Here is a 27,996-nt window from a genome sequence, read left to right as displayed (position 1 = left end):
ATTCCATTGTTTACATTTATACTATTATATACAATTTATAGTATTAAATACAAGTAAGCATTTGGGAATAAATCAGCTAGGAGCTGCAAGGTCACTGACATCAACAGAAATATGTTCAACACACTACTAATGGTGCAAAACGAACACAACAAACCAGAAAATCCAGCCTTTGTAGTATGGTAGGGCACAAATAGTAATGGTATAACAAGCAAGGCCAGTGGAATGCATACAGCAGGCCTGCCTTCTTGTGCTGTAAAGAACTTCTCCACAATATCTTCCTCAGAAATATCACCTGCATTTATTTAATTTAAAATTATCTTCCTAACCTCCACAAACACAGAAAACTTCTAAAGTAAGATGCTACAAAGTAGTGCAATTAATTCCAAAGCCAAAGTAAATGATTACTGTAATTCAGCATAAGGAAGAGAGATCACCAAAACCTGTCAGGAAACATGTATCTTCCTGTTTTCTTGAGGACAGTTTTCATAGCAACATACATCCAGAAATTTTATCTCACTAGTTAAATACAAGATAGTATCATGAATTGAAGGTTTTGGGGATGGGGTTGGAAGATAAATTGAATTTTCTTTTAAGAGGTAGTACTATTTGATTCCCAAGCCTTCCTTCCTTCATTTCCAGAATTGACTTCCTATTACAGTGAAATTCTTTTGCTACTCTGAAGATAGTATAAAGATACCTTTAAATTAAAATTGAATATGCTGTAGGCATGTAATTTTTATCTTGATTTTTAATCTCAGGAACATTCCAGAGGGACAGATTGCAGTTTTTACACACATATTTTTGCAAACCAAAATTTTCTACTATAATGGTTTGTATGCACAGATACCTCTTACTAGTTAAAAAAAAAAAAGGAAGATAAGGGGTAAGTGGAACCGGAGATTAGCTGAGTACCACTTAGATTTAACACAACAAAATAAATCTCATGGTTGGCTTCATATGAGGTTGGCTCCTCAATCAAGGGCTTCTATGAAGCAAAAGATTACCTGGAATATGAAGGTATACACAACTGTACTGAAGACAAACATAATTAAATCCACACTACAAGCACTGCAGCTAAAGAGCACACAAGTATACATATCTATGTCTTCAATTATGCATGTGTACTTTAACTACACATCTAAAAAGATCCACTGGGTATTGCAATAACCAGATGCTCAATATTTTATAGCTATAGCAGTTCATATATACCAAATGTGAATACTATTTTTCATACCTTTTTCAAAGGACGTTTATTCATCTAAAAGTTCTGACTATCATGGATACATAAAGAATGTGGAAAGCTAGATGATAAAATGCAGATAGTCATTGGTGTATTCAAACAGTTCAAATACAAACTGCAAAGCCCCTGGGTAGTTCAAAGTTGGCACAAGGCTATTATTCTCTTAATGAAAATGACTCAATACAGTAAACAGACAGCACCTGTATTGGTTATTTTAGGTCTTCATAAAGATAACACCCTATAAAAAATGAAAGAAAAAGATTGTTCTTCAATTAATTTTAAGAGATAGTCTGTAAAGTCAAAGTTTATTTCTAAAAAAAGATGAATTTACTACAGCTGCGGTTAAAGTGATGAATGACAACTATTATTTAACACAGGTTATTTCAAAACTACACACAAAACTGTCTTCTGTCTTTTTTTGCTGTTTAAATTCACTTAGTGACTAGTGAATACTATTTATTTGTGGTATAGAAATTATATCAACACTGCCTGATGCTCCTACTAGATCTTTTTCAATACAATTTGACCAATATCACCCGACTGAAATAACATGAGAGTGTTCTAAAGAAAAGCTGACCAGTTTTAAAAGATGCAAAAAACTACACATTAAATTTTGTTTTGTTTTTTTGATTAGTACAGGTTTTTGGAATAAAGGAAACAATTAGTCCAGAAAAGAAGAAAAAAAAAATCTAGTGGAAAAAGGAAGGGAAATCAAAAAACACTGCCAGATCTGGTTAACCCAATTTGAAATTTTTTTTTTAAAAAAAAATCTTGCAGAGGAGTTTAAGAGGATTTAATTGATTCTTAATAAAACAGTTAAGTTTCAATCATCAGCTTTACTGTGAGGTATTTACCGTATAATACTAACTCTCCGAAGTCTCTCAAGACATTATTATTGCTAACACTTACATTTCATGTATTATGAACATATGATAATGTAGCTGATGTAAATATATAACAAATGACACTTCTGGTTCCAGGGTGTCTTCTATTTCTGTACAAAAATAGCCAATAAAATAATGCACTGATACTCTAACTAATTAAAAATGTAGGGAACTCTATTGCCTCACATATTCCCATGAAAACACTGAATTGTATCTTCGTAGTTTCAAAGATGGCCTTTTTATACCATAAATATTATTTTCCAGTGCAAGCTTGGAAACTACCTCATGACATTTTTTGTCGAAAAGATACTGCAAATCCTGAAAGTTAAAGAATTACTTCTCATTTTTAAATGTATGTACATATTTATACATGTACAATAACATATTTGTACAAAGAGGCAGGGAAGAAGGATCTCAACTTTCAAACATTTCTCTGTCTTGTAGTATTTTTCCTCTCCTCTCTGATATGCATTTCTTAAACACATTGTGACACTCCCTTCCCCCCTATTTCTAATATAATGACAGCTGCAGAACTTCCATGTTCTTCCCCACTGCTTACAAGAGTTCCACGGACAAATCACTGTACTGCATTGCCTAGTAAGTTGTATTTTAAATGGACCGACTCCAAACAACGTGTACTTTGAAAGGAACTTATAGTTACCCAGGTGCTTTCTTTTCTTTTACATCACATAACAGGGGCTTCTTGCTAGGAGATTTACTTTCTGCATCTTCCTGCTTAGTTGTTTCTGGTCCAGTTTTCCCAGATGATCGATTGTGAGCTGAAGATTTCATACCTACATGACCAGGGCTGGGGCATTTTCTGTCACTGTTTAAAACAAATTAACAAAATGTTTAAAACTGAAAGCAGCTGAGCTGTTGTTCAACTTATTTTCTCTATGGGTAAAGAGTCCTTAGATTGAAGATAGACAAGGGTTTTGTTTGTTTTAAGAAACACAGAAGTTTTTTGTCACCAGCAAAACTGCATACCTGGGATTTTCAGAAATCACAATACAGAAATCACTCTCTTCCCCATGAAATCAAAGGTAAAATGTTTAGGCAATTCAACAGGAACAGAATTTGCCTAATGTTATTTTTGATAATAAGCTATCCACTTCAAATATTTGTAAAACACAAGAAAACTCTGAAGTATCATTTTCCTCCTATCCCTTCTCTCCCTTCCATGATATACCGCTGTGCAGCCAGGACCCTTTAAAAAAGTTATGCAGTCTCTTAATTGGGACAATGAAGAAAGTAGCACTTGACACAGTCCCTGCCACAGAGAACACTGCTCAAACTGCTGCAGGCTTCACTGGAATGGTATCCATGCTACCTGTCAGAGGGTAATTAAGTCACTTCAGATTTCTACAACTCTACATTTATAAGAACAATCAAACCAGGCAGCGCTCTTTGGCAGCTGAATATTTTGGTTTTTAAAGCATGAAGCTGAAACTGTCACTGAGAAAGTAAAGGTGCAGGTCTTGGTAGTAGTAGCAAATATTCAAAAGAGAGCTTTGAAGGCCGAAGTGGAACAGGGTTCCATGTGAACAGCAGTTGAACATGGGTCAGTCGGTCCTAAGCAACAGGCGAGCGCCTTGAATATACCATCTATTGAAAATACGTGTTCATTACAGTGGGAACTGGAAATCTTTACTAAGAACATTCCCATTTTCACATTTACATTAACGTAGCCCTTGAAAAGAGTGGAAAGCCTCTCTTCTTCTCCTTTCCTTCTTAAATTCTCTATGTATCTCCACAGCCCAAAATAAGCACAAGAGTGAGTGTCCACAATTTCTGATAGAAAAATCATCATCTGAAAATCATAATCTTGGTATCACATCCCTTTGGTTTTTCCCAGTGCTCCTGCTAGAAGTTTCAGCTACAGACTTTAGCATTGTTTTTGCAAAACCCGCTCCCAGTAATTTGATTCCCCACTCCCACAATAATGACAGAATTTATAGTGAGTGTTCTTCAAAGAGCAACCTTAATTTACAGTCACGTCAATAAGGCCACCCCAGCAAACAAAAGAAAACACAAATAAATAATTTTCTTACGTGAAACCAACTGGCAAACATTCCATATTAAATTCCACTTAACCACTTAGTAGTCTAGATAGTTACATTGAAAATGAAATTGAACTATTGTTAAATCATACACAGTAAAATCAGTATCAGTCTTTGACAGCTTGGTGACCTTCTTTTTAAGCACTGATGAAACCATTTCTTTCCTGTACCTGACAATGCAGATAAATAGGCCCTTCTGAAACCATTCAGCCATTACACAACTACAAATTACGTTGCAGAACACTGAAATAAAGTACTGCTGTTAGTCACAGACGTTGCTTCAATCATAATTACTTGATTACAGGAGAGGTGGATCTTTCACTTGCTTCCACTTTTCTGTTTCTGGGGACAGGACTGGCTGCAGGCATCTCCCCACTCAACCGGTCAGGTAAGAGGCTTTCTTTGTTCAAGTTCATCTCTGAATACGGGCAGCTGACTGCACTAGAAGTTGAAGAAGAGAAATGCCTCCTTATTCTCAGACACTTTACTGACTTCACTTAGTACAAATGAAATGACATCAGAGATCAGTTTTTTAGAACCAGATGCAACCAATTAATATAAAGATTAGAAAAAAATGCACTAAGTAGTTATACTTTAAAATGTTAATAAATCCGTTGATTAAAACCTTAACCTGAATGTTTTCCACATTTCCTTTTGACAACTATCTATGTAACACAAAAGTATTAATTTATATTATAGCATACATTGTGGAAAATTGCTTGATGGAATGTTTAATCTGCTCTCTCATACCTTTAATGGTATTTTATACGTAATACACAGGCAATAAATGCCTTTGACTATACCCACCTCTCTCCAAACAAAATCATATTCCCATGGTTATTTTTCCTGCAAAGGAGAGCATTTCTATTATGTAATGTCCACACAGAACCTGCATTGCAAGGGCACAGTACGAGGAATGTCATACATCCTCTTACTGCAGCAAATGCCCCATCCTTGCAAATGACATTTTGTGATATTCCATTAAAAGACTGTGATATTTTCAGTCTTTCCTGTCATTCAACACTCCCTATTTCACTACACTCCAACTAGAGAAAGAGAGAATTTGACACTGTGCTTTGATAATGACTTGTAAATACTACTCTAACAAATACGAAAGTCCTACCTCCCACAAGAGGTAGGAAAGGGAAGAACAGCAACACAAATCACACTGGTCTGAACTAGGATTTTGCCTTTAGAAGAATGCAGTGCAATGGTCAACTGATTAGTCAGGCTACATACTCACACTTCAAAGATAATATCCCAAATTCTGAATGGTATATATATATGCCACAACAGTGAATAACACCATGCTCAGTTTTCAAATCTCTATTTATGATCTAGGAGAGGCTCTATACATAATGCTCTATTTGTGGTTCATGAGCCATGACACTAACTGCAATCTAAAATTATGCCTTCCTCCTCACCTGTATTATTACAAGGACCTCTACAATGGTAAAACGTAAAAACCCCATGTCCTGGGATCTTGTTTATTTTCTTTTCAAGAATATAACTATCTGCCTTTCCATAAAGTACTGCAATGTTGTATTTGCTTCATTGATTGTTACATGCATGATTTCCAAACAGAACTGTCTAATATAAACAAGTCTACCTTGCGAGCCATATGCCCTGCCACCTCCAAATTACAAAAACTACATAGAAAACCAACAGATTCCATTATCATGTTCATTTTACAAAGCACAGAATAAAAAAAGGCCTTTTATTCAAAATATGCCATACATTCTCCTTCTCCTTTATGGATGAAGCTTTGGATTCACAGTGTGTATGAATCAACTCCTATCACCAGATTGGACCAATATTAGTAATCTAATTTTGGTCTTGGCAACATAAACAAAAAGTTGATGGAAATTCACATTTCTCTCAGCATTAGCGTAAAAGGCTGCACAGGCCAAGTCAGTCAATACTTTCTGGAGTTACCGAGACAGGAGTCCAATTTTGTCTGATTCTGTCAGTTGGTTCATCTGAAAACAAGACATTATCAACTTTTTTTTTTTTTTTAATCCTTCTATAGCTGTGTTGAACTTGAATTATGGAAGAAAAACATACCAGCAGAATATGATTTCTGCTTTTCTAATCAAGATGAGATCCCCGTTTAAGGCCATTCGAAGCAGACGGTGTTCTATAACAGCCTGTACAGTGTTTTCAAGGGACATACAGCCAGCCACTCCTAGAGGATCGACACAGGACAGTTACCTCTGCCTTCTTCCAAGGAACTGTGTGGTAGCTCCAGCACCTCCTCTGAGATACAGGCACTGAAGTTTTTTGCCATGAGAACCTTCATACCAGAACTTTACATAGCAGAGTAAGATATAGCCAAATGGGTAGCTGGACACTGAAGCACTACACGTGAAATAGGGTATTATTTGTTAATGAAAATGTTTTAAAGACATGGAACAAAATACACAAAGAAAAACTTAACTTGGAGCACTTTTATTTCTAATTTCTCTTAAGCAGAATTTGGCATTTTATTTTAGATTTATTTATATACCTCTACTTACATTTATTTTTCAACCTACTGGTTTTGTCTGTCTTAGGACTAGCCTCTGTCTGACATCTTAAAGAACAAAAAACCATGAACTGAAAGATGGGGAAGAAAAGAGAAACACTAGGAAAGAGGAGAAGTTGTTTTATATTCTCAATTCTTTATATTGCTGCACCTATCACAATGATGTCTTTTTACCCTTTCAAATGAAATACAAGATGAAAGATACAGGCTTCTATTAGAAAAAGGTTTTAAGGAGCCAATGCTTGTGGGATTTATGTTCTTGCTGTGACAAAGTCATACCGCTGTGATGAAATAGAGTCATCAGAAACTCAGGAATATGCTGGTTAATCTCAGTTCTGCCACTGCTATAAGGCAAAGCATGTAATCTTCTTTTGGCATCCCAGGTTCACAGGGCTGTTTTGAGGCCTAGTGTTTTTAAGAAGTAAGTGGGTTGTCTCAAGGGAACACTAAACACCACCAGTGTGGTATTTAACTTCAGTTGTGTATTATTAAACAAGACTTACACCTTACACCACAAAGAAATCTGAGAATGTAATTTCATCTCCAGCAGGTCTTCGGTTTACCAACACCATTAAGATGTTTTAAATCAAAAAACAAGAAAAAGCCTCTAAAGTCAGCCCTTCATTAGAACTTGCCTGTTTATATACTGCCTTTTCCTTTAGTGTTTTCTGGAAAAACAGAAGTTGAATGACAATTTCAGTCAACAATACTTATAATATTAACGATGCTTTAGAACACAAGATTCAGATGAGTTTTTCTTTGTCATTAATCATTCCAGTTGCTGTATCATTTTTTAAAAACTCCTTGATAGTCCTTTGATGTTACTATTACTTGGGGCAACAAAAAGTACCCTCAAGGTTTCCACTGGTAGCTTTGTTTCAACAAAACATGAATGAACCTGTATTTGAGTTACATGGCTTCAGATCAGTCAGTAAATACTCCTGAATCTCAATGCCTCCAGCCTTCAGTTCAGTTTAACTTATCTACTAAAAAGACTAAAAAATTAATCTTGTTATTCCTACATAATAGAAGTAATTGATTTATATAGGACTGTAAGTTTCAGAGACAACTCATCTCAAGGGCTCAGAAGTCTTGATTTTTAGGTTATTTAATATTATATTAGGATTTTTAACTCTTCTGTCAACTTAAACCTGGATTTCTGCTCCAGCTAGCAGTTTGCCTTAGCACACTATTTTGAAAACAGCACAAGTTCAAAACCCAGTTTCCAAAATGATCAGATGTCCTTGACTTGGGGGTACCAAGGTCTGCCAGAGGCATAGGGAGCATGGCAATAAGTGGAAGCAGCAGCAGGTACCCAATTTGAAACCTCCACTATACATCTGACAGGGCTGTACATCCTCCAGCGCTGCTTCACGACTTTGAAGCCAGTCCAGCACAAAGATACTCGATCATCATCTGAGCTGCTTCAGTAGGCTCAACCCATGTTTCAGTAAACAAATATTCACAATAACACCACCACCCCCCCACCACCCCCCACAGGAGAGTAATCAGCCATCTCTAAATGTTGAAGGATCAACACAGCACAGCAATTAGCTATCTGCTGTACACTTTACATCCTACTGAAATGGCAGCAGAGTGGCTGGCAAGACACATGTCCATAACACAGTTTTCTGAGGAAAGAGAGCCACTGTTTCCAGAGTCTTGCATAGTCTGAGTAAAAACTGAGCACTAAAATAAGCTTCTGTTTTTATTGAATGAGGAAAGATCATTAAAGGAAAAACCCAATGCTCCAATTACTACTTCTTGTACACCATTCTGAAGAATTTCCAGGATCACAGGCCTGGGATTTTCAGGTCAACAGAGGTTTTACATAATCAGCCCTTTCCAGAACTGTCCAATGGAACAGAAGTATCAAGATAGCATATCCCATTTGTGGTTATTTTGCAGCTGCTCTTCTATCTCTCTCATGATCTCTCTCTAGGTAGGTTTACACACATATCTTTTTTCTCTAAAGTTCAACAGTAGTAAGATGAACTGGGCTACTGATGGGTGGGCATGGCCCTTAGTCTTCTCCAGACATCTGGAGATGCTCCTGTCTTCTAGTAGTATGCAGTTTCTGAAGCACAGGGTCCAACTGGATTACTCAGCCTCAGCTACACCTAACATCAGAAGGGTGCATAAGCCAGGATTCTCTCCTAACCTGAAGAAAGAGTAAGGTGGTACTCTGTTTGGTTAAAGAAAGTTAATACTAAGGTATTTTTTAAGATAGATTATTAATCTGTACGACTGCTTGGGATATTTTGCAAACCTATGTGAAGCCACAGGCAAGTGTCCTGGTTTAGCTGTACTGTTTGGAAATGTTACCAACCCCAGCTCCTCATTGCCCTTCAGGTGCAGGTTATTGCCAAGCACTGCCAGGGGATGAGGTTGTATGGCAGCTCCAGGAAAGTTCACCCGGATTTGCTCAAACTACCTGCCTTGATAGGTTGAACAAATAGATTGGTCTAACTAATGGATTAGACTTTATCTAGAGCAGCCTATGTCCAGATGACCACACCTGCTGGTAGTGATACGCAATTAGTAAGCAACCTCCAGCAAAAAGGTCCTGACAACATCTGGGGGATGTATTCTTTTTTTCTGCCAGATTTTTGTTAAGTGATGTCTTTACTTCAGTTGACTTTATGAAAACATTTTTAACTACTCTGGAAACAAGTGATACAAATGTTCTCTTTCACAATTTGCAACATGTGTTTATCATCAAAGCATTCTTTTTTAGGAGAAACCTGCTTCAACAGTCTAAACCTGACTCCAGTAGCTTATAACAGATTTTGCTGGGGCCAATGACCTTACATAAAAGATAGAACGAAACTTGAGACTGGCATCAAAATCAGACGAGAATTACGTCAGCAGACACTGAATGAATAGATGTGACATCCTGCTGAGCTGAGGTTTCCTACGTTTCTGCACTGCAGTTCTCTTACAACACAGCCTCCACCACAGCACATTCAGATCATTTCAACTTACACCATAACGCATGTAAAGTTTCTGGTAAAAATCTTTATTCATGTAGAGTTGACCCAAAACACTAATTACCTGTTTACAACTGACCACTTTGCATTCCTGCTTGAACTTGAAAATTATTGCATGCATTAAGCATCAGAGAGCACACAATTCACAATCATAAATATGCAGGTGATCTGCATAATGCTACCAATCTGCCCATCCGTCTCAGTTTCAACTGCACAGCAGAAACCCCTAGATCAACTGGTGACAGATACCAAGTCCTTCTTAACATCAACTTTTCCAAAAAGTAAATGCTTTAACCCCACTAATTAATCACTGAGGCTTTCATCTGGTTCCTAAGGAACAAGCTTTCAAAATTACTTCAGAACTACTTAGCATTTTAAATTATCATCTTTTCTGCACACAGGCATTTATGCTGTAGATGGATGTTGTACCTCATCATGAAAAAAAAAAGATAAGTATGGTTAAATACATTTCAAGGTTGCCAAGATAAAAGAGCCAAGGGACTGCTACCTGACATGCATAATTATACCAATTTCAAAATGTCTTTGTTAATTCAGGAAAAAAGTGATGGTACAACATTAGTACTTTTGTGGTGACCTGGACCCTCAAGTCTGTAGACTCCATGATAACTAGCAAATCTCATTATTTTCCTCAGAAATGCTCACAAAAAACCACCAACAATACCAGCACAGAGGGCAAACCAATATAGTTAGTAAGATACTTAACAGTGTTAATTTATTTGCTATGAAACAGTAAATACCTGTCTTATGATCAACAAAATCTCTTTTGTTATATTTTTACCCCTAGAACTACCTGTTAAAATGCAAATAATAGATTGCTAAGACTGTAGTAAAAATAAAACATAATAGAGTGCCATGAGTTTCTTTCTTTTCTTAATATTCAGGATGAGTAAGTGTAACAACTTTAAATACCATGGAAAATCTAGTTATAAAAGCAAAGACTACATGAACTAACTAGACATACAGCTCTTACTCATCCCTTCCCTGTGAAACATTAGCAGTTTTAGTGCCAATATTTAGAGAGATCATAAATTAAAAACTTTTCTGACACTCACTTAGGTTGTTTTTTTTGTTTGTCTGTTTAAGTTTCAGCCTTGGGCTAAGAAAGGGTATATTCAACTGATTCTAAGCAACTGAGATAGCACATGGTAAGGAAGATAATACTCTGAATTAGAAGTGATTGCCTTACAGACCAGGTGCATTAATAAATCATACAAGACTCAGGTTTACTGGAATATGAAATAAAACAGGTTTCAGCTAAGCAGCCAGGAAGCTTTTTAGGCAAGCCTAGTTTACTTCACATTTCCAGTGGACTAAGAACATGAATGCAGTAGATTACCACATGCTAACTCAAGGATGGTAATCTCTTTAAGTACTAACTTGACTGTTTAAGGAGTTATCCTGCTGATTGAGTGCTACAAAGCTTCTCAAAAGGTAAGGTAGAAAAACTGAAAAAAATAAACCAAAGAAAAAGAACATGGACAGAATAAGACAAAAGGAAAAGGCTGAGAATAATCTGAAAGACAGCAGTGCAGCATACTGTGTCATGACGACACTACCACCACAGTTCATACTGCAACAGGCTTTGTCACTGGAGCTAATCTAGCCATGTCCCTTCCCAGAGGTAAAGCTTGCACTAGTATCAGGAGTTCTTCTGCCTCCTAACAACATAAATGCAATGCCTCTGCTGTAGATCGAAAAGAACTTCTTCCAGCAAAAGCTGCCTTTTGCACAGTAAACATGTAATAACAGTGACTTTTGCTGGCAGGTATCTTTGTTAGGGATGAGTCAGGACTTTAACTAGTGCTGATACACCATCAAAACCCTGTAGCTTAATTCTAGCCAACAGGATGTAATTCTCCCACCAAAAACATTAAAAGATTGTAGAGCTAACTCTTGGACCACAGTAGTTTGATAATATACTTAAAAAACATGAATAGACAAATAACCAAAGAGCAGTCCTCTAACCATATGAGAGCAGAAAGCACAAAGTGATATGACATTCGAGGACTGTGTGACTGTGTAATGGAAAAATTCCAAGAAAAATTCTGAAGCGCTCATTTGCAAAAAGGTAATGGGATATTTATGATACATAATTCTCAACTTAATGTTATATTAACTGTATATTCCTTACTGAAATACTCAGGATTCACCCTCATACTGTAAATATTTTAAAAATAATGAAAATTTGACTTGGTAAATGTTTCCCATTTACTCTGTCATTGTCTCTCTGTCCCCCATTCTGTTCTCCCATTCTACGGCTCTCCCTATGCCAACTCTCCTCTAGGACAGCTTGGGATGTCCACATTTCTGTATTATATTTTTGAAGGTGTTCAACAAAAGCATCTGTAGAAACACTAGGTACAAACAGCAAGTTGTTCAGGCTGTCATTTGGGAATACGTCAACAGGAATTTCCTTTTTAGCATTTTTCCAAGCCAACTAGCAAACCCTCACCCCTGCAAACCAAGCAGAACAAAAACATCCAAGCCATAATAAAATTAGTGGCCTCATATTTCAGAAGGTTCAAAAGTTATTTCTTTATACATATCTCTCTGTAACATTTTGCAATCCAGCCAGCGAGCTGCGGAATCCTCATAGGACCAAGATACAGAGTAGCTGAATCTATCAATTGTGAAAAAAAATGATGTTCGACAAATCTTATCTCTGGTGAAATGAAGTTGCAGATTGCTAATGTTTATTTCAGCATGCTCACCATGGCAACTGAAATCATTGCATATTTAGGTTTACATGATTTTATTTTTTTTTTTCAAGCTTGGATCTGTTTTCTTGTGAACAACAATTAAAAAAAACATTGGCACACATCACTCAATTGAAAGAGTAAAATTACAGTTTCATAGCACATACCTATGATGGCCGATATGTCTTGCTCTTTTAATGTGCCCAACTCCTTTACATCCTGCTGTGGGACACCCTCCATGCTCTAAAGCTTCCACCAATTCCAAAGGACCTGCATGTCAGGGGAAATTACATATGAGATTAAAAAAAAGTATCTAATCTTTAAAAGTTACATAAATATGCAGGAATACCAGAGTATCATAGTAAACATGGAGAAGAAATAAGCAAACAAAACCTAATTTTAAAGTACTTTAAAAATGCATTCTGGAAAGGCATGATGGAGATTCAAACAACCTAATCCACCAGAGAAATAATTTCATTCTGTGAGTAAATCTCTACAGGAGATCTACATCTATGTAAAGAATGCAAATCTCAGAGGAACTCTATGACTTCAAATTTCTCTCCTATTAACTACCTGTAGCTGGAACCTGGTTGTTTTGCAAGAACACAGACGCTTTAAAGTAAGTTACACTGCTATTCCCAAAGATAGGGATCTGTTTGTAATAGGTATTGACCTTCTCCATTTTTAGCTCGAGTTTTCCAGTGAACAGGACATGAAAACAAAGGATGAAAATACTACTAAAAAGAACAAGCCATAAGGAGGTTTTTTGACATTTTTATTTATCTGAATTTGTAAGTCTATCTGGTTCTCATCAACCTGTAACAATGATGCCTGCAGAGACATTAAAGCATGTAGCTGTCAAAACTAGTTTTGATGTTCAAGCAAACATAGTGTATAACCCATAGCTTCACAGCAAGTGAGAGACAGACCTACTCCAGTATATGAAACTGAGAACACCTCCTGCACATCTGCACACATGCACTGCCTCTCTAGTACTGGTTTTACTGGAAAAGTACATGGACTTGTATCTCCCTCTACAGATAACAATACTGACATAAAAAGGTCTACCTAAATAAATTCTCCTAGATGAAACATAGGTTCTTGCTTGCAGGTGGATAATGAAAGATGGAGAATTATTATGTATAATTAGGACAGTCCAAAAGCATTTTTTAACAAATGTTCCACCTATGCTAATGTTACAATACTATGACTACACTTAAGTTCAAAGACTTCTATAGGCTTTAAAATGGTGTAACGGATGAGAGAACAGAGAATTTTATCTTTTCTACCTTTATGCAAAATTGATGCCTATAACGTAACGAGTTGGTGGACTTGGAGGGAGACTTAACCTAATAGGGATGCTTTTGAAAGGGAAGTCCTGCCTCACTGATACTCTGGTTTTGCAAAAACTAGCTCCCTACAAATTGTCTCTCTTCACTTAAATTCAAACTCTCTAAAAATGTAATTTAAAAGAGCTACAACTGGCTGTCGATATTTATGCAAGAAGCTGCTACTTACGTCACTGTGAAACAATATTAAAATCAACACCAATACATGGCTCTTCATTCTCTAACTGCTATCAGAAAGTTCATAATCCATCATGATGGCTTCACTACATCTTAAGAGAAAACACTATGAATATATAAATACTGGGAGAATAAGACCATTATGATAACTGCTCTAGACTAATATTGCTAACATCGTGCAGTGTTCACACAAAGCTTCCAGACTATCTTACTGACTGAGGAAAAAATATTGTGCCTTGCAAAATATTTTCCTCCCTCCTTCTGAAACCTTTTCACGAAACCTGAAATGCACTTTAACTGACTTGGAAACAATATTAGCATTTTTATAATATTCTATATTCTATACTATATTCTACAGGAATAATACAAAGTCATATTGTTGGAAGAATGTAATATTCAGCAAACATCCTATTTTAACAGTATTTGTGCAGTTAATTATTCTTTTTCTATTTAATGGATGTCTACTTTCCCTCCTGTCACATTGTCCATATTTGGTTTTGTAGCTTAACTAGTATCAAAAAGTCACTTCCACCAGTCACATGCTGAAAGAGATGAACAATGCCTCCTATGTCATCGCCTAGAGGAGATGATGTGTTGTATGTGACGGGCATCTGCATTTTGTTTCTTTTAATGTCTCCAACAAAATGAATGTATGTGTGTTATACTCCCACCTAGGCTAAGATTTTTTTTTTTTTTTTCAATTTTAGGTAATAGAAATGTCGCAACCTTATTCAGCTCTTTTGCCATATGATACAATTTTTATTTATGTGGCTACCAACAAGTTTTTCCCACTGGACTGTTCCTTCATTCAGTACACAGGATTCACATCTCAGATTAAGAAGATATCCACCATCCTATCTTCTCCTCATTATTCACTCTGTGCTTTGGCACTTATGGCACTCTATTCAGACTCTCCTTTGAAGGCAGAATGATTAACTTCCTAACAGGCAGTCATCACTGTACCACTGGAGTGCTCAGAAAACTTATGAATATATTCTGATCATGCTCTTGATAGGAAACATTTCTTCTTGACATTTTAGAGACGCTGAATTGAGGTACAGAAATTTTCAGGTAATACGTTCACACAATCTGTGTGTGCCTTATCCCAGTTATTTTACATTTAATTTTTTCCGAGTACTTGGCATTGCTCAGCATTTCTTGTTTTCCAAGCACAGCTCCTTCTGATCTCAGTTACAGCTGTGAACACTTGGCACTTGTGCAAACCATACCTCAGAGTCACAATATAAAACAATCCCAGAGAAGAGCACTCAATTAGAAAACACCTCTTCAAAGTTTGGCTAAAGTGATTTCACTACCATTATCCAGAAACACAATGGCATAGGCAGGGATATGCTTACCACTAAAGTCTCTTCTCCCTGCAACCTTCGGTCATTTGTGACAGACCTCCCACTTCTTCAACAAGTAAAACAAAATCCCCAGAGAGAGCAAACTGGTAAATACAGTATTATTGGTAACATGCCTCTGTTAGATTTATCTTCAATGTGGGCACCATTAAACCCTCTTTGCTCAGCTGAAGAAAAAAAGAAGTTAGCTGGTTTTGAGGATTTGCCACAGCATTTGAAAGGAGTGCCTTCTCAGTTCAGTCTGGACTCCTTTGGGCTAAAAAGCATACTAACCTTCAAGAGGACATGGACAGAAGATTTTAAGAGTAATACCCTATCCAAACTGAGTGCCACAGCAGTTTCATTACTGGCTTTGAGAGGGCTGGGATTTTATGCAACAGATCTTTATCACTACTTCCAGTTTTGACTGTGGTTCTTACGCATACAGAGAAACACTTTATTTCCATTACAGTAAGGGTCAATAAAGCTATCTACTAAAAAGTCATTAATTACTGTTGACTTTGCACTAAATGTCACATTTACATTGTTTTGCATATCCTAGTTGCTACTCTTCGTTGGATGGAACTGGCAGAGAAGGAGATAGCACAGTCCATGTGCCTTTTAACATCATTACATTATAATGTGATTTCTCTTACTAAGTGGGGGCTGAAGAGGGTGTCCGGTTTTTGTACACCAGCCTGCAGGATGGATATCAGGGCTATCTACATCAGTCCAATAATCATAAATACCATCCCAGCCATCAAAATGGACCTAAAATCAAAAAGGAGAACAATACATTTTAGATCAGAAAAATTCTCTATAAAATCTGTTTCCCTAAGTAATCTCTAGAAATGACATGTCCATTACAGTAGTCACTTTAAGACAACTATCGATGTTACACAGAAAATACACGTACATTAGATTCTGGACCCAGACATACTCTCACTGAAGTAAAGACAGAGGTGTCATCTGGTTGTTTACTATGTCTTGCATCATCAGGCTCAAATCCCAGGAATAAAGCAGGTAAGTTTAGCTCTCACATTAATACTTAAATTAAGCATGAATTTCTGCCTTTTCTCTCTCAAAAAAAAACCCCCAAATTCAAACATATTTTAATGTCCTGTTTGACCAGGATTTAATAATAGCAGAGCAGTAAGCAAAGGCCTAAAAAAATGGCATTTATCCATAAAAAAACAAACAAAAAAACCCCCAACACACAAGTAACAATTTTACTAAAATTAGACCATACAGGATAAGGAGTTGAAACTGAAGAGAAAATGAAGTATGTGACTTCCAAGAAAACCACCAGTATGGGCTATACATGCGGTTTTTTCAGGTAAAAGCTAAATATCTTCAAATCTTACTTGACCTCTCCACTAGTAAATAGCTGAGATCTCTCATGCACGCAGGTGGATGCATGTACACACAGATACATACAGAGCTCTTTCAACATATGCTACAGAGTCAAATTACCACCCTAGAAACTACAAATCCTGTCATTTTAATAAATTAGGCTGAGGAGGGTTTTTTTTGTTTGTTTTGGTTTTGGTTTTTGCATGACCAAATTAAAAGTTTAGGTAGAAAATGTGTAGGTGTGAAGATATTAGTTCTGATGATTCCCTACCACCAGTTAATTCAGATTCAAAATGAAATGTCAGCTGCATTTCTGCTGCAATACCATGTATGCCTAATAAATCTGTACAAACTGCAAACACAAATATCCTTCATATCCATCTAACTGGATATCTGGAATATGCTAGCCCTTTTAATGGTTAAGGACTTCAGAGAGTAAAATGGTTTTGTACAATAAAAGAAAAATAATTCAAGTATACAACTTCCAGAAAACTGCAATTTCTTTAAAATACATTATCTGTGATTAATCCAATCTAAAGTCAATAATTAATATAAACTTCAGAACTGCAGAAGTCACTGACAAGACACAAGAGATCAGGGTTCTTTTTTTATATCTCCCTTATATCTCTCTCCTTTCCCTGGAAGTTTATAGAGACAGGTTCAATTAACCTAGGCCAAATAATTTATGGGCCCTAAAACAAATATCACAGCAGCCCTTTGACACTTGATATTAAATGATCACATTTCTTGATAGAATAGACAACTGTTTTATATCAACTATTCCCAAAGCAATTTTTGAACACATTCAACTCTGCTCTCTAACTACCTATGTCAGCAAATATAACTAAGAGGATAATAGAACAATCCGTTCCAAAGGAATTATATGCATATTAATCAGTGAAAAGCTTAGCAGGACACAGCAATGTGATTCGTTTCCTCCTGTGCTTAATTTTACAACTATAGGATTTTGTTTTTATAAAGTAGTCATCAGTCACTCAAGCAGGATAGTACAGTAAGACAGAAAAACTTACTTTTATTCTATAGTCATCAGTATCTACAATAGTTGCTACTCTGATAAATACTGGATTTCTCTTGTCAACCACTTCAAGTTTCATGTTTTTCTGAAAGCCATGAGAAGGTTTCTAGAAAAGAACAGTATTACGAGAAACAGAAGAAAACCTCAAAAATTTCACAAAACTGTAAAGTATATAAAATACATAGCAAACTTTCTGCTTTCATTTTCTCAAATCTGCTCTCCCCTCCAACAAATTCAAGCATAAAAAGATCATTCAAACCAGTGTTACTAAACTAGAGAAATAAACTACTTTGGGATTCCAGGTTCTCCATTCAAGCCCTCCAAGCAAGTAAGTAGGAAACTTTATTTTACATCAGTTGAGATTTTTCCTAAATTCTCTAGAAAAGTTTTCCCAAGATTTTGGCCAACACTTTCAATGCAGTGTTGAATGAAGTATTACATATCAGCAGCCTGAAATGTCTATGAAATTTTCTACAGGACATACATTTGTGGTTTTCAGTATGTATTTTCACTTTGTGGATCAAACACTCTTTTTTGGTCTCGTACTGAAAACATAACTAATCCACGGTATAACAGCAAATACTGACTCAGAACCAAACAGGACCAAATACCTGGTTTATAATACTGTTTTGGCAAAAAAGGTGTCTCTGTTAGGAGTATCAGATTTTATCTTTGCCATCTAGCTATGAAATCTAAAGCAAAAATTATTTCCATTTTAAAGGAACATATGTACAAGACATGTTATGTTTTTTATGTTAGATTTCTAGGAAAATAACGTATCTGTCTCTCTAAGACTTTCTAGAACATCAGTGTTTTTTCCTCAGCTGCAGCTTGAGAACTCTTATTTTCTCCCATAATACAATATAATATACTGTGGCTGTCTCAGGAAGCCTTCACCCAAACTCCAACACAATCAGCGGTTTATTCCCATTAAATATTTCTTATTGTTTAATCACAATTAGCATGAATATGGTTACCATTATATTAGTACAGAAAGCAGGGAGGGGATTTTCTCTGGCTGTGAAACCAAAAGGCAGAGCACAGCTGACTCCATGCAGTCAAGCTCTCCTTCCCTTCCATCCTCAAAGGCAGATGACCTTGTCTATGCGACCTTTTGGGACCTACACCATCCCTAGCCGCTCTCTGCTAGCATGGTTTCTGGAACAGTGTTGAGCCATGACAGCTAGTGCTCCCTCAGTTTAATGCTGTCAATGCCTGCGCTCTTGTGGCATGTCCTTTTCAGTTTCCCAGCGCAGACACAGCCAGCCAGACCCTGTGGGCCACTGGTGGGGTGTTCCAAGTGCCGAGCCCTGTGGCGTGGCTATTCCCTGAATGCCAGGGGGAGAAATTAAAACATGGATGCTCTGAGAGATGAAGAAAATGTTTGCTTTTAGCTTGATGCAGTCAAGGTCACAGCCCTCCACTGTTTTGCCAAGGACTATACCTCCCAGATATAACCCAATACCTTTCTAATCCTTGCTCTGAGTCTTCTTGCTGCGAACGTAATGCTGAGACCCATTATTAAGCCAGACACATTTTGGAGTGATAAACTGCAGGTCAGTAATAAACTCTGGTGATCTACTGACCCCAGGAACTGCTATGAGCACCACATTTCTGCTTTCATTAATCTAGCTCTTAGCAAAGTGTTATTCAGAATTAGTGACCCTAATCTGAAAAGCCAAGGCAAACCAGCTTCAGCGCGCTGTGAGACAAGGGGCTGGGAGCTAGCAGCCATCTGACGCGGGCTCCTAACAGCAATCCTTTCTGCGTTAACTGACCAGTCCGCTTTCCTCACCGAAATCCTAAGAGCTCAAGAAAGATGGGTGTCACTGAAAGAAACTAGCAAGTACGAAGCTAAAAGAAAAGAATGTTGCCCACAAACACCATAGTTAAACTGGGGAGCTACCTGTAGATGCTGCCCATGTACCCTAGACACAAGCTCACAGAAGAAAAAGTCTACTGAAGGGTATTAAATACAAACCCTCTCTCTTGGCTACTGCCAGGACAATGGACTAGATGGGCAACGAGACTGAACTCCTACAATAACTTTTACATTCTCACTGTATTTATTGCACCATTTAAAATGTACAGATAGAAATACATAGGTTCAAAATATGTAATGATGACTCAGTAGCTATCTCATTATTTCTAATAACTAGGCAGTCATTTCCCATAGTAAATTACATTCATTAGTAGTATTTCATAGCACTTAATCCCATTTATAATTATTAAAATAATAAAGTAACAGTGATTTATAATAATAATTATCTGATTTCTGACAGTGAACTGCAAACTTGCATAAAAAATAAACCACCTATTATGCAACTAATTAACTGGATACATTTGGAAACATAAGAACACCATATATGTATTCTCTTCTTAAACTAATTAATTATATACACTTAAAAGCATGAAAAAAAATAGAAACATTTTCTCACCACTTTAAAAGCCCTTGCAGGTGCAGGTAATGAACTGGTTTCTTCCAAATACTTCTCCCAAGAAAAATGCTTAGCATGTGGATAATCTGGCACAGAAGAAATATGAGCAGAATTAAACATAGCAGTGCAAAAAATAAAATTGGTATCTAATTTACAGAATGCCTAAACCTTTTTATTCTAAATTGTCTCTGAAACATTCACCATGTAGGTTAAAAAACCCAACAGTCTTCTCATACACAATGCTGAGTAGCTAGCAGAAAAAGTCACAATTGCTTTGGATATGAGAATATAAATAATATGGACTGGAAAAATCTGTCCACTTAATTCAAGATATTAATTCAAGTATTATAAGCCTAATCCTGTATTTTATAAACAGTAATTTACTATCAAACACAATCTAATCAGTTAGCTTTGTACCACAGTACAGCACACCCGATTGCTTTCTATTCTTTTAGCAAATTTGTTTAAAGTAAATTTCTAAAAAAATAGCCTGGACATTTACTGTAAAACTATTTACAGACACCATGAAAGAAGATGTTGCCTTTCTCAGAAAGTGTCATGTTTACAAACACTTTATGCAAGAAAAAAAAAGACAGCTTTGCTTTTAAAGAAAAAGCAGTGCCTGTCCTTTGCCTTTACTCTGCACTAGAAGTTTAACTTGAAGTTTAACCATTATGATTCACAATCTAGAACAGAATGAAACCAATTATGATTTGTTTTAAAAGGGATTTCACTTAATAATAGGCTGTAATTAACCTCCTGACAGACAGATTGCTTTTCAAAATTGCTGGCTATTAGAATTTCTGTCAAAGTTGGTTTTAACCAATTAAAATTTTCCACGTTCTCAGACCAAAGATAGCAGTTTCTGCAACAGGGCATTTAGATCATCCAGCTATACACAACAGTCCTGAAAAACAGTGGTGGTCTTATATTTCGTACTAACGAATGCACTTTCATTCTTCTGTATAGTCTCTCTCATTGTGTTTTCCTCCCTTCCAAAGAGCCCTTATAAGTTTGATTCTCTGACCACATAACACAATCTTCTCATTAACCCCATTATCTTGCACGTTTAGTTCATGTGAAGATGTTTTTCTTAAGCAACAATCTCACACACCTGGAATTTGTTTTATCAGCATTTTCACAATACGACTCAGCGTAAGTGAATACATTCAGCCAAAAATACAAACTTGTTCAGATTCCGAGGGGTATCTTCCGTGGATAGATGTCTCTCTACTGAAGCAGCATACATACGCATACTTAATACCTACTATCTGTTTTACTTCTACTGTCAATATATTGTGTCCTGTAAAAAAATATCTGTAACTCCCCAAATACCAATTCTTAATTACAGAAAGAAAAATTCAGGAGAAGTAACAATAAGCTTATTGTAAGTTTTAATGCTGCTAGCTGACTATAACCTCCTTAAATATCTCAGATTACAAACCTGGTGGGGTGATGAGAGTTCTTTTATGTTCTTTACACCATCCAACAGGATGAATATGTGGGCTAGCTGCCTCACACCTGGAGGTGGGGGAGAAAAAAGGGGACTGATAATGCAGTTCTTCAGACATCCTATTATGCTTAGAAAACAAGACATACAAAAAAGATTTAACAAATTCCTAATAACCTACAACACCTTCAACTTACACTTAAACTGCAAACATAACCTGAAGATATGAACACATTTAACCCAGACTTAGTATCACCTAAAGAAGCATAAGGCTTTATTTACAATTTCACTGGAAGATCAAAAAAGTCAAGTCCTTGAATTCAGTGGTAGATCCCCATTGAGAAGCTATAATGCTGGACCTGAAAAATTCACACATAGAGACTCTTAGTAGAAACGTGTTGGCTGGTTGCAAGAACGCAGTAATCCCATTAAAGACAGATGGGGTTTCGCAATGCCAGGACTGAAACTTTAAACCAAAAGCTTAAAGACCTTGATTAACCATCCAAGTTGCACCTGGAGGCAGATTAGAGAATCATGCATAACTGCAATGCACTGTCAATAACAAGTAAAAATTCAAGACCTGATTCTGAGTGGTTTGAATGGAGCTATAAACACTTCATTACAACCCAGCAGCACATAAGCGAAGTATGCCTAAGAAAAACTGTCAGCAAAAAAGAATAAAATAGCATTCTAGGCCCCAAACTGCCTGAAAGAATCCAGAACTAATCAGTGATCCAAGACTGCAAATTGATCTAAAAAAGCTGATCAAACTCTCTTACTCAAGGGACTAACAACTTCCCATATTTTCTCTCACGTGCATCAAATTTTACACTAATGCTGTTGCTTGTGGCATGCCAAAAGAACCACAGAAGACTAGCAGAGGCAGGGTGAGCTACACTTGATATGTGCTGGCATCTGTCTGAAGCAAGGAGAGATCGCTCTCACTGTGCTCACTAGTTCAGTTACATCATGCTTAGAAGAAAGCAGCAGTGGGTGCTCACTATCAAATTCTGTTAGCAATAAAAAAAAACAACACCCACACATTCTGCAAAAACTTAATTGATATAAAAGCAGATGAGAGAAAAAACTGTTTAACACTCAGTATTATTATTATATATAGAACCATATAATTTTATTACATATTGTTATATTATTACTTTGGAACATAATACATTATGTACAATATAACATATAATGTATACAATATTTAAAGTATATACTACATACTATAATTATATTATTACTCAATATTATTAGGAAAGGCAAAAAGTAAGACTGATCTACAGGAAAAGTAAAAAGCCATCAGACTCTGCTATGAAACATGCACCATCCCTATGTCTGCATCAATACTTAATGATTGGTTTTGAGTTGGCTGAACAATTAACAGTGTTTTTTAAAGAAGTAGATAGTACTTACGTAGTCAGGGTGACTAAGGAACATCATGCTGACACAAAAAGCTAGCATTACTCTGCATGGCACTGCGCTACGTCATGCGAACATACCTTTTGCCTCTATTTAGCTGAAAACTCATATATAACCATGTAATTCCCATGTAGATCTGTCCTTAGGGACCTTGCTTCTCTTAGGAGCCTGTCCAACCTATTTCCTTCTTTAGTTAGATAAATCCAATATTACAGTGCACTAGCTCTCGCTTCCACTATTTCCTAACCCAAAAGGTGCTTCAGTAGCTGACATCAAACACTCCCAGCTACATGCCCTCTCTCTTCTGGAGAACCCTATCAGCATTTCCATCTCTCCAGTAACCACGAGCCCAGTGCCTTACTCGCTCCAAGGACCCACCAAGGCCAACAAACTGCAGCTTAAGTTGAAGCTGATAAGGGCTTCATTCCCTATTCCCCATGGAGAGATCAAGAAACCAAGCTTAAGTAGCTAAGTGGTATTCTAGATAGAAACACCCTCTCTCCCTCCTGCTGAAGGAATGCTGCTTTCTAAACACTCCTCAAATATTTAATGAGAAAAGGAGACAAGCAGAGAGCACCCATGCATGAAAACATGGACTTCATATACAATAATAATTGCATAAAATACTGAAACACTCATTTGTGATCCAGTTTGTATTTAATCCCTTTCTGAAGTCAGTGTCTCAACCGTTAGGCTGGAGAGTAACATGTATTCTCGCCCTTTACTGTCAGCCCAAGGGGTACTAATGCAAAATACCTGAACACCTGAACAGTGGGTTTGCTCTCCCTGATTGTTAAAATAATCATTATCTGTATCTACCCAGAAAGTATTAGCATGCTGGAAGTTCATATTAATTAAGTTCCCCTAATTAGTAGTACTAATTTATATATTTTTTAAAATATCACGTTGATTATCTGTAATACCTAAGAGGGTGCAATGAACTGTGCATGACACAAAAAAGTTTAAGGTAAATTAGCAGACACCCTAACACCTTAAGGCTCAGATCAAAATGCTAGGTCTGCAGATCTTGAACACAAATATGTTTTAAGGATTGCAAAAGGAAAACAGCACAGAAAAGACTGTAAACTGAACCCTGGGGTACTACCACATTGCAGTTTTGAACGTGTGCTGCATAAAAGAAAAACGAAGGAGCACATCGTATTTAGAATACACAGAATAACACTGGTATGTTTTTTTAAATCTGAAAAGTAATTTTACATGATGTCTAAAATTCAGTGTGGATGTACTTTAACAACAGAAATGCAGGTTTGGTGTCTCAGAAGCATTGTCTCACAAGCAGCACTCCTCTAGCCTTCTACCTAAAGAGAGTCAAACACTAATGATGAAAAATATTGGCCAACTTGCTACAATTACCTTGTGGCTTTATGTATGAAACAGCTCTGCTAGTATCTCTTTGTAATGATGCCAAATAGATCAATTTCTAGCAGATAAAACCTATCTTTGATAGACTCTGTAATGGCTCTGACAATAGCCAAGGATTCAACTGACTTCAAGAATACCAACCTGTTGTCCTACTACAATATATAAAGCTATATTTTATGTATTTAGTATTTATAGTATCACACCAGGTACTCTCTAAATCACTGAAGCTGCCATTAATAAAAGGAAACAAAAGGGCTTATGTGACAATTTTGCACTGTTAAAACTCAGCATCTAACTCCTATAAATGCTTTGCCCCAAACAAATCAGAGAAAAGGTGAATGCTTCATGCTCCCTCTGTCCTCTTCCTTTCTCATTACAGTAACTGTGAGGAGAAGCTAATGAGCAAGGGGGGTGGGGGGGAAGTAGCACTTTTCTACCCCTCTTAAGCTGGAGTTTTAAATGGAAGAATTTTACATGGATGAGGTATCCTTCTGCACTAGAAGGACATACTCTCTTACTTCCTGAAATGTTTTGGAGTAAAGTCCACAAACTATTTTCAAAAGTCTCCTGAGTTAAATTTGGGTACATACTCATGAGTCTCTACGGTATCATCAGTATTATACTTAAAATAATGAGGTAGACGTGTAAAAACACTTACCAGGACAATGCACTTCTAAATGCACTTGTTCTGTTTTGCTTTTTCAAGCACAGTTTGAACATACATTTTTATAAAATTCTGAAAAGTAAATGCCATTGCACACACACTTCTTGCCTTGAAGATTCAAGAAGCAGCAAGTGACCAAGGTATGTCACAATGAAAGATGCAGTCCTGGAAGATGCTCTGACATTACAGCAATGGGAGTGAACACGGAACAAGTGCTACACACCACAGCACTGCAAGACAGCACTATAAAACATCCACAATATTTTCATTTGGTTTAAAAGAAAACTCTAGTCACTACAGATGAGCCTATAAGAAACTTCTGTAACCATGGTGGCCTCAGGAAAAAAAAAAATCATCCCTGTTCCAGCAAAACCAGGTCATACAGTCCATCTTTACCTACTGATTTCACACAGCCTTTTAGCTTCAAACAGTCCATTTAACAATAAAAAGTAGAGATCAGCAAAAGTCACACACAATTTAAAGTAAAACTATTATGCTTTAATGTGTGTTATTTCACGGACATATTATCTAGTTTGGAAGAACAATAATAGTCTATCAGACTAAGCCCAAGACTTGTCAGCTAGAATGCCAAAGGCTACCCTGACTTTTCACAACCAATTTGCTGCGTCCCACAGCTTTTTAACTCCTTTGTTCCAAAACAGAAGGCAGATCACCCGGCTCATGCTCTTCATAAAACACGATGATCCATGAATTGTGAGGATGCTTGCTAGACCAAAAAAGGTTACCACCACTAGCAGGAGCTGAAGAATTTTGTACCTCCAAACCTACCTACCCCTGGACCGCAGCAGAGCACCACCACCTTCCACCAAGCAGTGCAGTGGTGACACACGTAAACTCAACTAATCAAGCAAGATTATACCATCCACACAATTCATGCCTTTTGTGAGCCATTCTTTCTGTCATGTGAGAACATGCAGACAGAAAAAGACATCTATTTTCCATACTGGACACTAAAGCTAATCCAGGAAGCTGAAGCAGAGCCAAAAGCAGCAGAGCACACCAGCTGAACCTGTACAGAGAGACAGACCAAACAGCAGCTCTGCTAAGTTACAGACAGCTTAACTGCATCAAAGCAGGCAAGAGCTACGTGATGTAAAAGGCCAGGAGGAAATTCTGCAATAAGGAAAGCCAAGGGCAGCTGGCAATGTGAGCCTCTGGAGCGTGCGTCACTCTGTGTGAAATGAACACGTATGCAGTTCAACAATCCTTAACTCACGGCAGGAAAGCATGTCCTAACAGGAGACTCGGATATGGAAGAAGACTTAGTATTTTTCTATTGGTCACTTTCAGCTGTCCTGTTAATTTTTCCCCAAAATCTGTTTCATATATACAGCTCATTCAATTCAGATTAAGAGAGATGGATGATAATGCTCGCTGTTAAAAAAAAAAAAAAAAAAAAAAAAGAGTATTCGCTTTGTTTAGAAAAACATTTTCCCACTGGGTTTCCACCTGAAGATCTGGACAGAGTTTTTATTTATTCATCAGCACTTTCTTTAAAACAAGCTGTATGTGTTATAGTCGTTTTCTGTTTTGAAATAATTTCTGATTTTCCCTTTTGGGAAAACAAACCTTTTGGTATTTTGATTTTCTCTTTATAAAATGTAGATACAATCTGTAATGAAAATGTTATCTATAAAAAAACCCTACTCATACACACATTATACACATAGATAATAATAAGCCCTCAAGAATGCTACTTATATGACTTCTTGACTGTGAGGTGCCAGTCATCTAACTGTGCGTAAAAAAAGGAGAGGGGAAAAAAAAGAAAAGGAAGAAAAACATAGAAACCATCCTGCAGCCCCATCTAGTGCATAAGTGAGAATACTTCATCATTGGCAAGTGTAAAGCTGGTATTAATTTAGGTCAGGACTTCCCAAAACATGGTCCATGAGGTTATGGTATGTGTCCAGAGGTGGCATAGCAAGACACATTAACATATTTTCTATTTAAAGTCTGATAAGACAGCTGCATGGTGATTTGCATGAAATTTTAGAGCTTTAGGGTCAAATACTGGTCCATTATTTATTTAAATAGTTAAAAGTATGCACCGTGACTCATGGTTCTTTAAGATTGTTTTATCTTCTTTTTGGCATAATATAACCCCTTCAAAAAGACTTGTTTCTTTCAAAGAGAGTGGAGCAAAGTTATTTATCTCAAAAATGAAACAAGCAAAGCACAACTTTTAAAGACTTGGCTGTTAGCAAAGTAGCAGATGCTGGTGGAGAGCAGAACTGGCCTCTTATTTAGTCTCACACCAAAATTCAGACTATTCCAAAACTCATACAGATCAGAAAATGGTTCAGTAAAATCAAAAGCTGATTTGTCTTCATAAGGCACTTTAGAATCATTTTTGCTATGCAAGGCAGACAGCTGAGTGTAGCATGGGACACTGTATTTTCTCACACTCCTGGTAAGCTGATCCCAAAAGCTGCCTGTAGGACCTTCTCTGCAGGAGAAGTTCAGACCAAGACATGGATGAGGGCACCCAGAAGCCTCTGACCCAGTGAGTTTGGGCTACAGCATGTTCAGCACTGCCATCACTCCATCTCTCATTTGGGCAAACAGCAATATGCAAGCACAGCCTCATCCCCTGCCAAGAGCTATCTGTGTTTGGGTTTGGTCACAAAAAAATTTGGAAGCTGAGGTGCAAGCAGAACAGATGCAAGAGAATGGAGAACTGAAAGCCAGCATGGACTTGTAGTTAATTCATAGTTCAGACATTCCCAAAGATTCCCAAATGCTATTTCCAGATTCAGTCAATCTTAAGAAAATTTGGAAATTCCACTCAGAGGGTATGTCTTTGGCTCTCAAAGTAGTATTAGTTGTTTCATCAAAAAAGATGGGACAGATGGAAAGGACCTGATGGCTTGTGCAGTATAGGTCAAAATTCTTCTTCCTGAAGGAAAGTCTTAAATTTGTCAATTTTCTTCACTCTTCTTCCC

The 27,996-nt window shown here is 36.9% G+C and overlaps 2 protein-coding genes across 10 annotated transcripts in view; one reads left to right on the top strand and one right to left on the bottom strand.

Annotated features, from left to right (window-relative positions):
- SAMD3 (sterile alpha motif domain containing 3) overlaps positions 1 to 25,158 on the top strand; it is a 75,493-nt gene extending 50,335 nt beyond the window's left edge. Inside the window, exon 11 of the mRNA XM_049801486.1 lies at positions 25,078 to 25,158. Within this exon, the coding sequence (XP_049657443.1) occupies positions 25,078 to 25,098 (21 nt within the window). The 3' untranslated portion in view covers positions 25,099 to 25,158. The remainder of the gene's footprint in view (positions 1 to 25,077) is intronic.
- L3MBTL3 (L3MBTL histone methyl-lysine binding protein 3) overlaps positions 1 to 27,996 on the bottom strand; it is an 86,462-nt gene that overhangs the window by 11,687 nt on the left and 46,779 nt on the right. For 6 of the 9 annotated variants that reach the window (XM_049801472.1, XM_049801470.1, XM_049801471.1 and 3 more), the window contains exons 12-19: positions 21,556 to 21,632; positions 20,112 to 20,197; positions 17,669 to 17,779; positions 15,941 to 16,055; positions 12,583 to 12,685; positions 4,992 to 5,030; positions 4,479 to 4,625; positions 2,786 to 2,950 (exon numbers count right to left, since the gene is read on the bottom strand). In XM_049801472.1, the coding sequence (XP_049657429.1) occupies positions 2,786 to 2,950; positions 4,479 to 4,625; positions 4,992 to 5,030; positions 12,583 to 12,685; positions 15,941 to 16,055; positions 17,669 to 17,779; positions 20,112 to 20,197; positions 21,556 to 21,632 (843 nt within the window). The remainder of the gene's footprint in view (positions 1 to 2,785; positions 2,951 to 4,478; positions 4,626 to 4,991; positions 5,031 to 12,582; positions 12,686 to 15,940; positions 16,056 to 17,668; positions 17,780 to 20,111; positions 20,198 to 21,555; positions 21,633 to 27,996) is intronic. The other 3 variants (XM_049801469.1, XM_049801477.1, XM_049801476.1) reach the window with 2 other exon arrangements.

This window comes from Accipiter gentilis, chromosome 5 (genome assembly GCF_929443795.1).
Source record: "Accipiter gentilis chromosome 5, bAccGen1.1, whole genome shotgun sequence".
NCBI classification, from domain to species: domain Eukaryota; kingdom Metazoa; phylum Chordata; class Aves; order Accipitriformes; family Accipitridae; genus Astur; species Astur gentilis.
The sequence above is the reverse complement of the archived record's forward strand: the minus strand, read 5'-3'. Positions and strand labels throughout refer to the sequence as shown.